The sequence below is a fragment of the Arabidopsis lyrata genome (assembly GCF_000004255.2).
Source record: "Arabidopsis lyrata subsp. lyrata unplaced genomic scaffold ARALYscaffold_7, whole genome shotgun sequence".
Taxonomy (NCBI): domain Eukaryota; kingdom Viridiplantae; phylum Streptophyta; class Magnoliopsida; order Brassicales; family Brassicaceae; genus Arabidopsis; species Arabidopsis lyrata.
Genome location: NW_003302549.1, coordinates 7,463,720 through 7,480,108, shown reverse-complemented (window position 1 = coordinate 7,480,108; position 16,389 = coordinate 7,463,720). Strand labels below are relative to the sequence as shown.

At 35.9% G+C, this 16,389-nt stretch overlaps 2 protein-coding genes across 9 annotated transcripts; both read left to right on the top strand.

The window, feature by feature from the left end:
• The first annotated feature begins 1,704 nt into the window (after positions 1-1,704).
• LOC9305777 (protein MODIFIER OF SNC1 1) lies at positions 1,705-9,322 on the top strand. Of its 8 annotated transcripts, XM_021017570.1 has the most exons (11): positions 1,705-1,805; positions 1,901-2,012; positions 2,592-2,659; positions 3,168-3,251; positions 3,337-3,381; positions 3,475-3,841; positions 4,384-4,486; positions 4,936-5,010; positions 5,235-6,309; positions 6,391-6,580; positions 6,689-9,322. In XM_021017570.1, exons 3-11 carry the CDS (start codon positions 2,631-2,633, stop codon positions 8,933-8,935), a joined length of 4,215 nt encoding a protein of 1,404 aa, XP_020873229.1. In that variant the 5' UTR covers positions 1,705-1,805; positions 1,901-2,012; positions 2,592-2,630; the 3' UTR covers positions 8,936-9,322. The 8 variants fall into 8 exon arrangements, with proteins under 8 accessions (XP_020873229.1, XP_020873231.1, XP_020873232.1 ...); XM_021017572.1 differs by having other exon boundaries at positions 1,709-2,012; positions 3,171-3,251; XM_021017573.1 differs by lacking the exons at positions 1,705-1,805; positions 1,901-2,012 and adding an exon at positions 2,019-2,156 and having other exon boundaries at positions 3,171-3,251.
• A 3,441-nt stretch (positions 9,323-12,763) lies between these two features.
• On the top strand, positions 12,764-16,320 carry LOC9303725 (protein NBR1 homolog). Its single transcript, XM_021017672.1, has 7 exons — positions 12,764-12,982; positions 13,504-14,408; positions 14,498-14,621; positions 14,725-14,982; positions 15,156-15,305; positions 15,398-15,955; positions 16,032-16,320. Exons 1-7 carry the CDS (start codon positions 12,950-12,952, stop codon positions 16,131-16,133), a joined length of 2,130 nt encoding a protein of 709 aa, XP_020873331.1. The 5' UTR covers positions 12,764-12,949; the 3' UTR covers positions 16,134-16,320.
• The last annotated feature ends 69 nt before the right edge of the window (positions 16,321-16,389 follow it).

Genomic DNA, 16,389 nt, shown 5'->3' with positions numbered 1-16,389 from the left:
TAGAGTTATGGGTTTAATGGGTAAAATCCATTAGGGTCATGGGTTACCCATGGGTTTCATAACCAAAACTAAAAAGTAAAATTTATATATATCTATATTAATATATTATGTAAAATATATATAAATATATGTAAAATATCTTCTTTTCTTTACAACTATATATGTAAAATATCTAAAATAACTATTAAAGTTTACATTTTACCTAAAAATAAAAGTAAAAAGTAAAATATATGTATAATATTCAAATGTTCTTTAAATTAAGACTATTTTTTCTTTTTTTATTTGGTTTTATGGTTCTTTGGATTTGTGGTTTTAAGATTTTAGGATGCTTTTTTATTTTAATATCTAGATTTTTTTAATTTATTATTTAAAAACTTTTGTTGGTTTACAATTTTATGTTATTTTTTTGGATTTTTATTATTTATATATTTTATTATACATATATATGATACCCATATAACCCATTAAGCCAATGGGTTTTTACAATAATGGGTTTGAGTATGTAAATTCAACCCATATAAATATATGGGTCGGGTCAAACCCGTCCATTAAACACTCGAACCCATATGGGTTTGGGTCGGGTCGGGTCGGGTTACCCATTTTGACACCCCTATACAAATGGTTGTTTTAAATTGAATGAGTTGAATATATTAAGTTGGAAAATATTGGGTTGAAAATAATTCAATCCATTCATCTACAAAATTGTAATTGAATGAGTTGAACATTTTTGCTGTAGAATTTGTTCAATTTTTGAAGTTTTTAAGTTGAATGGGCTGAATCTTTTTTTTTTTAAACTTTTTTTTATCTCAGATGGTAAAAAATTAGTTGAATGTTCATTCAAATCTTTCAACTTGGTATTTTGTGTCAACCAGTTGCAGCCAGATTTTTCTTTACATACACTTTTCAATTGTTTATTGAGTAGTATTACCATCTTGTTAAAGGTAAAGTTTGTATATAAGGGGTGAGATCATTATTTGCAAGCATTCAAGCAATTCAAGTGTCTCATTCTCTAACTTTCTTAGGTTCGATGGCTCTCTCTCTCTATAAATATCAAGTTCGATTTGGAGTAAAGCTGACTTAGCAACTACAAAAGTAAGAAAAGATTAAACTATATACCTCATTTTGAAAGCATCTAAAAGCATTTTTACGATAGAGGATTCAAGTTTAATTATTATACGCGGTTAACGTATGGAAAAACTTTAGCTAGCGTTGAGTTCAAATCAGCTCAAGATCATTCTCCAGCAGCACAATCGATTACGAAATATCGGATTCATGTATGATCTTTCTTTAGAACGAGTGTATTCCACCGAAAAACATGAGAAGTTTGGAAGATAAAACATAAGCGTTACCCAAAAACCTTATCCATTGGATCATGCCTGCTCCTTCCCTAAACAAGTCCTTAAAAATGAACCTACCACATAATTCAATTTCTCCCCATTTTTAACGTACTTGTTTTGTTAAAAAGGATTATTATTTAAAAATTACGATACAATATAAATAAATTAAAACATCTTTAAAATTAGTAAAATGTAGAATATAGGAAAATATTTTGTAATGGGTAGGTAAATATATAAATGATGTTAATGAATAGTACTAGTCTTTTTTTGAGATAGGTGATCCCTTTATTCGCTCTATTTTAATTTTATTCTAATCAGCATTCATTTTACAATTTACAAGAAGAAGAAAATAAATAAATTAAACAAAAAAAGAAAATAGAGAGAGAGGAAAAAAGCTGAGTAAAACCGTGCAGCCCTGAACTTCGACGCTTTCTTTCTCGCCTTTCAACCAATCCGTTGAACGTCGTCGTAAGCTTCATCTTCATCTTCATCATCATCACTTTCTTCTTTCTCTCACAGATCCTTCCTTTTCTCCTTCATCTTCCTTTTCCATCATCGCCCAGGAACACATCCGATCTGCATCCTCTTCTTCGATTCTCTCTCACAATTAATATCTAGGGTTTCCGAGGACCCCCTCTATTCAAAAAAGCAGATTTTCTCTATAATCCCCCTTTGGTCAGTTTCTTCTCTGCTCTTTTTTTTTTTTCCTTTGTATTCCAGAGGAATCGAGTGATGCGTTTATAGAATTACCGACTCAGAAGCCTCGTGAAGTAATTTGGGTCCTTTTGTAGAGCTTGATTGACATTGCTGGATACATTTGTATGTTTTAAAGCTCTCCTTTTTCTAAAGCTTGTTGATTGACGGAATGCTGGTGAAGTTTTTCAACATTCTGAGAATTCGTAAATTGCTTTTTTTTTTTTTAGTAATGCGGTCATTTAGCCTGGAACGATTTTTGATTCGCAGTTTGACTATCTTTGGTACTTTTAGGTTTCTGTAGCAATTTGATTTTCGAACATTGCCTTTCTGTTATGATGGTGAATTTTCGAAAGTATTGAGGTTTTGAATTGATCGCTCCGGATTCTTCAAGTAGATTTTCAATTCATGTTGGAGAACTTGTATAGGCAGTCTGATTCTGCAACGCATTTCACGGTAGCAGTGTTATAGCAATAGTTCTTCAGTGTTGGTCTTGTTTGATTCTTAGGGATTTGAGCTTCAAATTTCATTTGTGAATCTGTTTCTCTATGTGCCTTACAGCTTTCAAGGGGTGTAATTGGATCTTGTAGCTGCTTTATAATGACCTCTAGCACGGCAGGAGATCGAAGGTTTCTCTTCTTTCATGTTTATCTTTATCATGAACTTTTCTATGTTTTTATACTGGGTTATCGGTTATATATTCGCCTCTTTTCACGATGCTTGCATGAGTTTTCTTTTGATGCGGCCTTTTCTTAATATGAATATTACTGGTTTAAAGTGTGCTGTATATTCCAACTGCTGTTAAAATATATGTGCCTGGGGTATAGAAGGAAACTCAGTGTTTGGCTTTTCTTTCTTTGAAAGAGCTTGCTTGCATGATAGACATTCACCATGTATGGAGGGAGAGTTTAAGACTTTTTATTTCATATTACTTGCACTAATTTTATTCAACATTATTATTGATTTGCAACATCAACATTTAGATTAAGAGAAGAGAAAAGTTTTATAATGTGTATGGCTAATCGTTTTTTTTATAATAATTTTATTATTGTATAATCATTTATACTTTTCTCATTTACACTTAAAGAGCTTTGTATCCTCTGGTGGTGATGAGAAATTACATTTGCTGGATATTAGCAGATGGGGTACTACAAGAAGAAGTGGCATGACTATATTGGGAAAGGTTGCTGTTCCAAAACCTATTAACTTACCAAGCCAAAGGTATTTGATGAGTGCATGATCACATTTAGACTTAATATATATATATGTAATCTCGTTCCCTGAACACTCCTCTTCTGAATTTAAGGTTAGAAAACCAAGGCCTTGACCCAAATGTAGAAATTGTTCCAAAGTAAGTTTGTACCTGTTTGAGATGCTACTTCCCTCATTCTTTTTCGTCCTCAAAATTTAGATGGTTTACTTTTCTTCTGGACATCTATTTTAGGGGGACCCTTAGTTGGGGCAGTAAATCATCACTGAATGCATGGGGGACATCCTTGTCACCACAAACTGAAAGTGGCCCTGGTTCACCAAGCCACCTCAGTAATCGACCTTCTTCTGGTGGAAGTGTCACTCGACCTTCAACTGCTGATAGTAACAAAGCACATGACTCTTCTTCCTCTGTTGCATGGGATTCAAACTCTCGGCCTTCATCAGCATCTGGGGTGTTTCCATCTAATCAGGCATCAGTTGCACTACAGCGTCCACATAGTGCAGACACAAGACCAGGAAGTTCCCAGTTATCCCGATTTGCTGAACCCGTGTCAGAGACTTCTGCAACATGGGGTCAACATGTGGCGGCAGAGAAGTTGGTATGGTTCTTCCCTTTAAATTAGTCTCTATTATTTATCATGACTCTGCTAAGCATCTTCTTTTTATCCTTGCATCTGTTAAGCTCCATGTCACTTTTCTCTTACTTCACTTGTGATTAGTTACAACAAACACACAGCAAGTTCTTATGTTTTTGGGACTGTGAATGGTAATTACTCTTTGGGATTAATGATTGGTATTCAATCTGGATAGAACTTCAATATCTGGATACATAACTCGTGTTTGCTATGGGAACAAGATTAGGATGCTGAATTTGTCAAATTATAGGGCACTTATTGTTTCTCTTAGAGAAATGCTTTGAAGTGCGTAAGATAATCTGGCAACTGAGTGGCACATGTTCTCCAATAAGTCTGGAATTCTGGTAGGGCAAATAGAATTTGATGGAAGGGTTTGCATTATTATTTGGCAAACTTCAATCTTCAATTTTTTTTGTAGAATAGTTGTGTACAATTTATACCCACCTTTGCATTATCTACCATGAAATTTATCTTCATTCTTCAAGACTTCTCATCGTTTTCTACAGGGAGTTGCTCCATCAAAGAATGATGGGTTTTCTTTGACTTCTGGAGATTTTCCTTCCCTTGGGGCTGAAAAGGAAACTTCTGAAAAGAGTACAAGGCCACATGGTACAATCTATTAACAGTAAAATATATTGTGTCATCCTCATCCATGCATTACAGTACTTTGATTTAAGAATAGTTCTCTGTGCTCTTTTCAAAAAAAAAACAATCAGCATGTAAACTAGGAAAATGGAAATTGGTCCAATCTGTACTCAATTCTATTTTATACTTGTCTTCCTTGCCTTCAAGGGAGTGACGTTAGCACAGACAGGTTCATTTTGAAAGTTGGTACTTCTAAATGTAATTCTGTTGAGAAGTTTATCTACACGGATATTCAGCAAAGTTAAAACTTTCGGGAATGACTTTTTTGGCTTGCTTTTGGTTGACCACTTTTTCGATCTTTGATGACCTTCTAATATGTGCTATTGAGAGTTTAGGATTACCTAGATAGAATGTGATGTGCTTATATGAAGTAAATACGTTAGACATGGCTCTTAGAAACTGCAAATTTGCAGATGCTGGACCTCACGCTCGTCCTCCATCTTCGTCTGGAAGATCTGTGGAAGGGCAAGGTGTAGATTGCACAGAAGGTTCTTACTTTCAAACCTCTTTTTCTATGTTTTGGGGATATAGAACAGATGTTGGTATCTCATTTCGAGAGTTACTTATGTTTATAATCATCTCTTATGAGAGGGCCATGTTACCCTCTCAGGTGTTCATGTGAATTCTTCTTACTGCTTTATTCCCCGTACATCTTTTTAGTGGATGTTCTCTTGGGCACTATATGTGACCATATCTTGTCTTTTATTTGCAGAAGCTAATGAACGGATTGGAGAGGCCAATTCCTGGAGAAGAGATAATCAACCATACAGTGAAGATGCACCTAGACATTGTAGAGAAGAAGGGCAATTGGACTCACGTGGTTCACAGTCTTATCATAATGCTAATTTTCCTCCTCAGTATGATGCTTGGCGTGGTCCTCCAGTAAATAATCATCAAGGTGGTGGCTGGTACGGAGGGAACCACCCGTATGGTGCCCCAATGGGTCCTGGGGGTTTTCACATGGATCCTTTTCCATTTTATCCTACGCAAGTTCCACCTTCTCCTGGACATGGGGCTGGTCCTAGGGGTAATCACGCCAATAATGAAAGAATGTTCAGACCTCCAATGCTTGACTCTTATGTCCACCCAAGGATGCAGACTAGGCCTGGGTTTTATGTTGGTCCAGCACCACACGATGGCTACTATGGTCCTCCCATGGGGTATGGCAGTCCCAGCAACAGAGACCTGCCTTTTGCAGGTAGGCCTACTGGTCCGCATGCTTATAACAATCATTCTGGTCAAGGTGTATATGATACGCCTGGAAGTTCAGTGTCATTGGAACGGAACGAGTCATCACATTCTCAAGAAACACAAAGGCCATACAAGGTTATCCTAAAGCACCAAGATGGGAGGTTTGGGGAAGATAGAGCAAAGCGGGAAGAATTTCTAGGAAATAGGCTCCCGAATGCAGAGAAGATAGCTCAACAGATGCAAACTTCAAGAAACGAGAGGAGAGAAATCCGAAATGAGGCAAGTGGTGAAGTACAACCAATCAAAGCAGAACTTGCTGCCCATGGAGATCCTAGTTTGATTCAGAAAATCGAGGGCTTAAATGCAAAAACTAGAACTAATGATGGTTGGCAAAATACTTCATCTGTCGTCAATAGAGATGAGCAGGAAAGCAAACCACGTACAGTCAATTCTGGGAACTCTGTAAATAAAGTTTCAGCAAAAAATCCTCGAACTGGTCACGCAAGTGATAGTAAGAACTTACACTATAATCAAGGTGATTCTGCCACAAACAAAAATGCTGAACTGGCAGCTATGGGTGGAACTGCCATATTCAGGTCAGTTATCATTTTTCAATAGTGTTTCGGCCAGTTATGCCATCCTTTATGTCGGGAAAGTTTTGATGTTAGTACCTACAGGAGATCTACTCAACAGACTCAAGGCAGAGCAGATCCTCAGACCAAACGAATAGTGAACAGTGAAGGCAATGATGCTTGGCAGAAGACAAACACAGAAAGCTTTCACGAGGTTAATGTGGATGACTCTTTGGATACCGATTCCATCAGGAGGCCTGGGTCTGGAATATCAGCAGACCCAAACGACAACCAGGTATAACCTAGTTCATATGATTCTCGATGTTATTTATACTTATATGTATCTCTTGTTTGTAGTCATCCTTTTTTGGTTTGACTGAGTGTTTGCCATGTTCCCTGAAAGCGTTCTACGATGAGAGAGTTAGCCAGGCAGCGTGCTCAACAGAGGCAAAAAGAGGAGGAAGAAAGAGCAAGAGATCAGCGAGCTAAGGCTCTCGCAAAACTAGAAGAGTTGAATAGACGTTCCCAAGTATCTGAGGAGGGTTCAGTTAAGAATAATGCTTCTCCCCCTGACATGCCAGAAGATCCTGGGTCTCATTCATCCGCTCTTGAGATGAAGAACACTGTTGCAGTTGCAAATTCCGTAGAACCTACTGGAGGATCAGGAAAAAACACAATGCAAAATACGAAGACTTCAACAGAATATGCAAATAACGTAGGCCCTACCCAACAGGATAATCTTCCACGTGATCATGATGGCGGTGGCTCAAAACAAAAGCGCTTGGGTTATAAGCAGAAGCAGCAAAATATAATATTTGAGAAAAAAACGACAGGGAGCTCTGTTGCTACTACAGAGGTGTTTGATGTTGTTCCATCTCCTGTGGTTGTTAATGAAGGTGTCTCAAGCCATAACTCAGACATGCAAGCAACGTCAAGCGTTTCAGCTGAGTCAACTTTCCCGAAAAGAAAAAATAACAGGAATGGCAAGAAAAAGCACAAGGCTGAGGAGACAGCAACGATGAATACGACAAGAGTTGCCGTTGGAAAAGAAACAAAATCGGGAGATGAGTCAATTGAGACTGGTAGGGCAAGGGCAGCTGCAATGGAGTCGGGGTCTGTTTCAGTTCCAAGCCTGGATATCAAAGTGTCTGGTGATTCGTCTGAACAAATCAGTTCCTTCACTAATGAAGAGTCTCAAAACAGGGGAAAAAACAACTGGAAATCTCAACATTTGCGTAGGACTCAAAGAAACTCACTGGTAAATAAGCCTGGCGAGAAATTTTCTGGCAACAATGCTGTTATATGGGCTCCAGTACATCCACAGCAAAAAGCTGATGTTTCCACAGGTGGAGGGAGTCAGACTACTGTCCCTGAGTTTGGCACCTCTTCAAAGAGTCACCATCATGGACAGACTAGTTCTAAAAGCAAAAGAGTGGAGATTGAAAGATATGTACCGAAGCCCATAGTAAAAGAAATGGCTGAGCAAATCGTCAGTAAAAATCTAGGAAACTCTGCTCCAGATATGTCGGAGAATGTAAACAAGAAAGAAAATCGTGGAGGTGAGGGTACAGGAGTTCTCGAACCTTCTGGTTCAACTGCAGGAAACTCTGGGTCTCCTTCAAAGTCAAGACACGGGAATGGTCGGCAGGGAAAGCATGGTAGAGAACATGGATCATGGCACCAGAGAGGTTCTGGAGCACATACTAAACCTTTGGAGGATGGACAATATGTAACCTCAAATCAGCCCATTCGAGGAACAGTTAACTATCACTCTAGTAACCAAACCGAACAAATTACTGCCAAGGATCAAACCACATGTAATAAGGATGGATGGAACGATGGCTGGTATATGACTCCTGAAACGCATTACTCTGCTGCTGAAGAAATGGAATCCAGTGCTGTTGGAAAAGATCAAGGAATGAGCATGCACGGCAAGCAGCATGCTTCCAGAAGCAACAAGGATGGAGGAAGCAACTATGGTGACCCTAAAAAAGCCAATAAGAGGGATTTCAATAAAGCTCATATGCAGCACTCTGGCCATGGGTTTAACCAACCAGATTTGCCTGCTGCTTCAAAAGAAAGTCGTGTCCCTGGAGATCATGTGTGGCATACAGCTAATAGGACAGGTAAGTATGGTGGTCGTGAAAGTACGAGGGACAAACCTTATGGATCTCAGAAAAAAGATGTTGCTGGATACGAGCATCAAGGGTTTACTACAGAACAGAAAACGACATCTGCTGATACGCAAGCCCAGTCGCAAAACCGATCTTCCAATAATGAGGTCCAGGTTGAGCAAAATCCGAATAGTATGTTCCAAAAGAACACAGGGCAAGGTCGACGGTTTGGAAGAGGGCAGGAGTCACAAGGAGGTTGGGGTTTACCAGCGCAAGAAAATCTGCACCATCACCATCAGAGGCCACCTTCAAACAGAGATAGACAGAAGCAAAATATGCATTATGAATACAAACCTGTTGGGTCACATAATTATGATGGAGAACGTAGTGGAGAACAATCGAAAGAGAGTTCTCAGACAGAAGGTCCAAGATACAGAGAGAAGGGACAGGGGCAGCAAAGGCAGGGTGGATACCAACAGCAAAGGGGTAATAGTGGGAGAAACACTGGTCATGGATTCACAGGTGAGAGAAACTAAGATTGGCCTCTTATCGTTATTAGGTAGTTAAGAGCTGCGATGCTGAGGATAATTGCATTTTGAGATATGGCGATTGAGGAAGCTAATTCGTAGGCACATAGCTTTGGGGGATTGCTGAGAGCAGGCCTATCCGAGGAGGTATTGGCAGATTAAAAAAAAAAGTCTTTGCTCGTGAGAGTTTATTATTATATGTTTCAGTCACTTGTTTGAATATGCGCTTATCTCTACTGTAGCCTTTTGTATACATTTGCTGGCAATTGGACTGACCTTGTTTCGTTAAGCCGTTGCTTTTTATTGCTTCGTTCGTTTTTCCTATGAATTCTTCTCAGATTGGGGAACCATCTTACATGACTAGCTTACTTTAATTGCATATGTTTTTGTTGAGAATGAACTTGTATCACAAATCTGCCATCCCTACTTGTTTGGTATCGCCGATCTTTTCTGCTTGATAATTCCAAGTTCTACTACTCTCTGACATAAAAAAAAAAACACATTTGCTTACAAATTTATTCATTTCCCTAACACTCAAATTATATTAAAACTAAAAATGGTAAAGTTTTTAAATGTTACTCCCTCCGTTTCGTTTACTTGTCGTTTTAGAGTTAAAATTTTGTTTTATTATAGTTGTCGTTTTAGGTTTTCGATGTAAATGTTAGGTGAAAATTCCAGTTTTATCCTTATTGTTTTAATGTTTCGGCCAATGATTTTTTTTTATAAAATATATTAATAAAGGGTAAAACAGAAAATTTAATGTTTTTTTTAATTTGTGTGAAAAAACTTTAAACGACAACTAAAACGAAACGGAGGGAGTAATATTAATAAGAAAATATCTAGTTATAAAATAAGCTTCAAAATTTGGGAAATCTATATATATAATTAGGGAGTCTTCTCTCCTTCTATGGTGTCCACATCAGCATCCATGTCAACATATTTCTATTTTTGTGGGCTCGACATATTTTATTTAGAGAAATTGTTAAAAATGCCCCTTTTTCAATACCCCTTTTCAAAAATGCCCCTTTTGAGAGTCCATTTTTAAGTTTGCCCTCTTTTAATTTTTAATGACCATTTTACCCTTATTTGAAACAAAATTAGGTCTACAAAATAAAAGAAGGGTAATTTAGTCATTTTGTAAATAAAAGGGGTATTTTTAAAAATGGACATCCAAAGGGGGCATTTTTGAAAAGGGGTATTGAAAAATGGGCATTTTTGTGAGTCTCCCTTTTATTTATTAAAAAAAACAATAAAACTAAAATTAATTCACACAATTTATCTTACAAAAACATTATAACTAAAATTAATTAACGCACTTCATATTAATATATTTTGCTAAAAAAACAGTAATTTACCAAAAAAATTAAATATTAAAAAACGGAAAAGAATATAAAACACAAAATATGAATATTTTTAATAGAGAGATAAATATAATATTAGATAATTATATCTTAACATATAATGAGAAAATACTTTTAAATTGTTAGATATAGGAAAAAATATTATAATATATTTGAATGGTACAACAATCATTTTTAAGAGTTACAGTTATTTAGTAGAATAAAGTTAATAAAAGTTAGAATAAAACATAATTAAAGGTTTTTACTTAAAATAAAAAGTAATTAATTTCTAAAAATTCACATTTAAAATTTGAGAATATATTTGTTAATGTTAAAATATCAATTCATGATACTGATTAAATAATAAGAAAGATTGAGTACATATAATTATTTATAACTCTAATATAATAAAATAGGACAATTAAAAAATGTGTCTATTTTTTTAATGTTTTCGAAATTAAAAAGTGGTCGGTTTTTAAAGACAAATGAATACCTACAATAGAAAAACTAATCTATATATATAATGGAAGAGTTTTCTCTTCTCTTAGGGTGTCCACATCATCACCAAATTAATATTATGGATCCTACTAATAATTATTTCAAAATATTTAATTTCATAGTTAATTACATCTCATTATCAAAGAAGTAATCATCAATTAATGCACAGTTTTAAATAAAGGTTACATGAATAATAATAACACAAGTGTAACATATTTACATATAAAACACTTAAATTAATTTTTTGTTAATATATAACTTAAAATGAACATAATCCCTAAATATTTAATTAATAAATAAAAAAATAATTATGAAAATTTCAGAAAAATACCAATGTTATTTAAGATGGACAAAAAGCTTCTTAATGAAATTTATTATACAATTAAAAACAAATAATAACTTATTAAAAATAAAAAACGTTTAAAAACTATCATTTTTAAGAATAATAAAGAAACCTCAAATATAATTTAGGATGAAAAAAGAATTGAATTGAAATGGAAAGCTATAAGAGTTTTTTTTTTTTAATAATAATAAGAAGATATTCATATTTCATGGAAACATTAAATTAAAGAGATCATAATGAAGTGGAAGAAATTTATTTAAAATAATATTATTTTTAGATTAAACAAAAATGGTTAAATGTTATAGTAAATGTATGATTGTAAAAGTTTTTTTAAGATATAAGAAATAATTCATATTTAAAATTGAATATTATATTTCAAGAGAGTAATAGTATAAATTCACATTGACGAAAAAATATAAAAATTAATTGTATCTTAATATTAAATTATAGTAAAATATAACAATAAAAATAATAAAGTTATATCTATATTATTGTTTGCTTTCTAAATAAAAAGGTGAATATGTTTAAATATAGGTAAAAATCTAAATAAGTAGTGTTGAGGAAATTTTAACAAATATATATCTTTCGTAAAATTATATTACGTTGAAGCATGAAAACCATATAATTAATAAAATAAAATAAACTAAAAAGATGAAAATGAGGAAATAGTTTTCAGTTAAGAATCAATTTAAAGTTTTATTAAAGTGAGCATAGAAGATAAAAAAAGAGTAGATGTTGGGAAGCGAACAAATGCATCATAGAAGATGACGAAAAATATTTGAAGAGAAATTGAGTAATGCTTGAAGCATCGGATATATGTATGCACATGACTAAACGATATTCATCAGATATATGTATGCATTATCGGATAGTTTGGTTTAGTAAACCAGACTATCATATTCAATATCAGGTTAAATCGTCGAGCCATGTAAGCGTAGTAGGATAGATAAGATTAAGACATTCATGATTTGGTCAAAACTTTCCTTAAGGTATGATGGTCTTGCTTCAATAGGTAAATTGTGCTCTCCAAACCTATTGAAGCGGCATGAATATTACGTTTATATATTTTCATAAATTGATGTTCAAACTCAGCAAATTTACTTTTAGTATGAGGTACGAATAGGTCAAAACATCAAAGACAGTTATATTTACAAGATTTGTTTATGGAAATAACTCTCTTTTTGATAAAAAAAAATTCATTGATGACTACCGAGACCGATTAATCTTATATAACTTTTGTTATTATGCGGTACGTACCAAATATATTTTATAATTTTCTATGATGTAGATTGTTTTGTAAAACAAGTATGAATATATATAGTTTTTAAAATTCAAGTGATTATGATTATTCTTAACATTTTGTATTATACCCAGTTGAAATTTGATATTCCGCGCAATACGCGGACGAGTAAATCTAGTCAATTGAATAGTAGTAATGTAGAAAAGCATAATCCTATTTGATGTATTTTTTTGGCTTTAACTTAGCGATGTTAGTTTTGCTTGTCTTACTGGATAAGCCAGTAGTAACCAGAAAAGTCAAAATCTTGTTGGCTAAGTCAGATATTAATAAAAAGGGCCCATTAAAATAAATTAAATGGGTTTAATAAATATTCCGTGTGTGATGATAGATAGATAGATATAAAACGCGACCGTCTACATTCTTGGGTTGTTGTTTACGATAAAAGCGGATTACGGGTACGCTTCTTCTAGGATAAATCTTTCCCCGATTCTCTCTTTTTTCTCTCTCGATACTCTTCTTCTTCTTCTTCTTCGTCAATTAGGGTTTCTTCTTCTCGCTTCTCTTTTGATTCTCTCCAGCTGATCTCATCCCCCTTTTGAGCGATGGAGTCTACTGCTACTGCTCTCGTCGTCAAGGTTAGAGAATCTTTCTTTCTTTTTTTGCGAATTGTCGGTGATTCTGGGTTTTTGGGGCGATCGTGTCGTTTCTGTTGATTTTCATGTCTTTGTTCTAGGTTTACCTGATTTATTGTTGCTTGTAATCGGTCCTTTCGTTTTTAATTTTACTTTCGATCGACTCTGTCTCTGTCTTGTAATTTTAGGTGTAAGTCGAAATTTTTCCTGACATACTTAGCAGTATCTGCTTGAATCATAAACCCTAATAATGATTATGACTATAACTCTATAAGTTATCGTATTTGGAATCGTAATTTGGTTTTCAATTCAGTATCATGGTGCTTGATTGTGATCGCTAAAGATTGTTTTCTTCTTTCAATTTGTTTCTTCGACAAGTTTTTTTTTTTTTTTACTATTAACTTGACCAATATATCACCTGCGGGAAACTTACTTATGCGGAATTTCTTTTGCCTCAACAATCTGATGTTGTATTGTTTGTTTATTACATTGAAGTGATACTATTTTTGTTTGTGATCATGCAGGTGAGCTATGGAGGTGTGCTTAGGCGCTTCAGGGTGCCTGTTAAAGCCAATGGACAGCTTGATCTTGAAATGGCTGGTCTTAAGGAAAAGATCGCTGCTCTCTTTAACCTCTCGGATGCTGATTTGTCTCTGACTTACTCTGATGAGGATGGGGATGTGGTTGCCCTTGTTGATGACAACGATCTCTTTGATGTTACTTATCAGCGTCTTAAGTTCTTGAAGATCAATGTGCAGTTGAACTCTGGCATTCCCACAAACCCTATTACTCCAGAGAGTAGTGGGAGTTCCACACCTGCTGGTATGCCTAACAGCCAAAACCCGGTTTCCAAAATCCAGAAGGGTATAAATGATGTTCTGATGTCTGTACCTAATCCGATGCTTGATACCATATCAAAGGTGTACATGGACCTTGCATCAAAGGCTGCAACTTCTAGTCCTGTAGTTGGTGAGATGCTTGATTGTATCTCCAAGCTAGGGCAACTCTCCGTTCCTCAGGAAAGTAGTCCTTGCTCACCTGTTACTAAGCCTGGTTCTTCAGGCCCTTCCCTCAGCAGGGATGTTCCTTACGCTGCTGAAAAGAAGGATAGCTCTGAGAGGACCCAGACCGGAAGGAAACCTGCTAATCTGAATGAACCCACTGGCTTTGCTGATCCTAAGACTTCTGGTCATGTACCAACCTCGTCTGGACTGGGTGCTAATTTCAACGAGTGTCCCTTTAGTGGCAGTACCGTGAATTACTCCTGTCCAAATCCAGTTAACCTTAACAAGCATGCTCGTCGTGTATGTCATTCCAAAAAGAGCACCAATGGTGATTACTGGACTTCATTGGGTGTGTTCCATAAGGGCATCCGTTGTGACGGATGTGGAGTTCTTCCAATTACTGGGCCTAGATTTAAGTCAAAAGTGTAAGGATGTCTTTTACTTACTAGTGTAGAAACTATAAACATGCTAGAACTTATTGTGCTTATATGTTTAGCTGGTGAATATTTTGCAGTAAAGAAGACTATGATCTTTGCACCATCTGCTATTCGGTGATGGGTAACGAGGGGGATTACTCAAGAATGGATAAGCCTGTATCAGTTCAACATCTACATCCTTTTAGAGGACAGTTTACCCAAGTATTGCTCTTCTTCTAAGTTTAAGATTCCTTTTCTTCTTGCTTATTCTATGTGTCTTTCTCTGATAGCTATATGGAATTCTTACCATTCTTTTTTTGTATAGTTTCCTAATCCTTGGTCGATCCACCCTGTGCCGCGAACAACCAATGGAAGTTCACCTTCAAGGTGTACTCGGCCTAAACTAGACAGTCGCTTTGTACTTGACGTGAATGTAGTTGATGGAACCGTTGTTGCTCCATCCGCCCCATTTACTAAGATTTGGAAAATGAGGAACAGTGGTTCGCTGGTGTGGCCTCAGGGCACACAGATTGTCTGGATCGGTGGGGACAGGTTCTGCAACTCATTGTCAGTTGATTTACAGGTTAGAAACTATTTCCTTAGTTTTCACTCTTTTAGCTCGATTCTTACCACTAACAGATCAATTATGTTGTTTGAATTTACACTCAATAGCTGGAGTTAGCTTCTTCTCTACACAAAGTGACAATAGCTGTTTGATTACATAATAGTAATTGTTTTTTTTTTTACACATGGCAGATTCCAAAGGAGGGTGTGCCTATCTATAGTGAACTTGATGTCAAAGTTGATTTTGTTGCACCAGAGTTACCTGGTCGATACATTTCTTATTGGAGGATGGCTTCCTCTGACGGTGCTAAGTTTGGGCAACGTGTTTGGGTGTTGATACATGTACTTACCTGATCTGTGCTGCTTCTTTCCTTAATTATTTGTTTCTCTCTTATCATATGTATTTGATACAGTTTTTCTTTTTGGATGGTTAGGTTGATGCATCCCTCAAGAATTCTGTTGTGAATGAGTTCCACGGACTCAACCTGAATGCCTCCCCCTCCCTTGATGAGAATTTTTCAAGTGAATTTCCAGGGATTATTAATTATGAGTCAGCTCAACCTGGCAGCACCAATGTCAATCCTGGGACAGTGAAAAGTGCTGATCTAGAGGGAGAAGAAATTGGTGAATCGCAGGTCCTGGAGAAAGAAAACACGTTGATTGGTGAAGTTCGTCTTGCTATCCCTCGGAGTCGTTCTCCTTCATCTTCGTCTTCGTCATTTAACATGGTTGAGTTCCCAAGTATGCCTGCTGTTGAGGTCGTGTCTGGTGGTTCTTCATCTACAAAAGACGTCCCAGTTCCTCTTCAAGAGGATTTAGAGAAGAATGACGTTGAGATAACCATGCTCAAGGAGCTCGAGGAAATGGGTTTCAAGGAGATAGATTTGAACAAGGAGATCTTGAGGGATAACGAGTACAACTTGGAGCAGTCTGTTGATGCTCTTTGTGGAGTTAGCGAGTGGGATCCAATCCTAGAGGAGCTTCAGGAAATGGTAAGTGTTGTCTGCATTTGGTAAATTAAAAATTTAATAAGCTGATTGAAATGTTGAAAATATCGTGATTTTGCAGGGCTTCTGTGATGATGTGACGAACAAGAGGCTGCTGAAGAAGAACAATGGAAGCATCAAAGGCGTGGTAATGGATCTCCTCACAGGGGAGAAGGAGGCTTAATGAGCTTTTGGATTGTGGCTACTCTTCTCTATCTATCTTATCAGGAATAATTATGTTTTTATAAATAAAACCTGATCTCTAGTTTGATTTCGTGCTGCGTCACATGGGTGTGTTCCTTTGCTTTGTGTTGGATGATGTTACTATTTATAATTTATCTAAGACGTGGATGGTTTCTTTCTTATTACAATGGTTCAGTCTTCTTTTGTTGATTTCATCACTTTATGGTCTCCATAATTTGGCTACAGAGAAGAGCTTT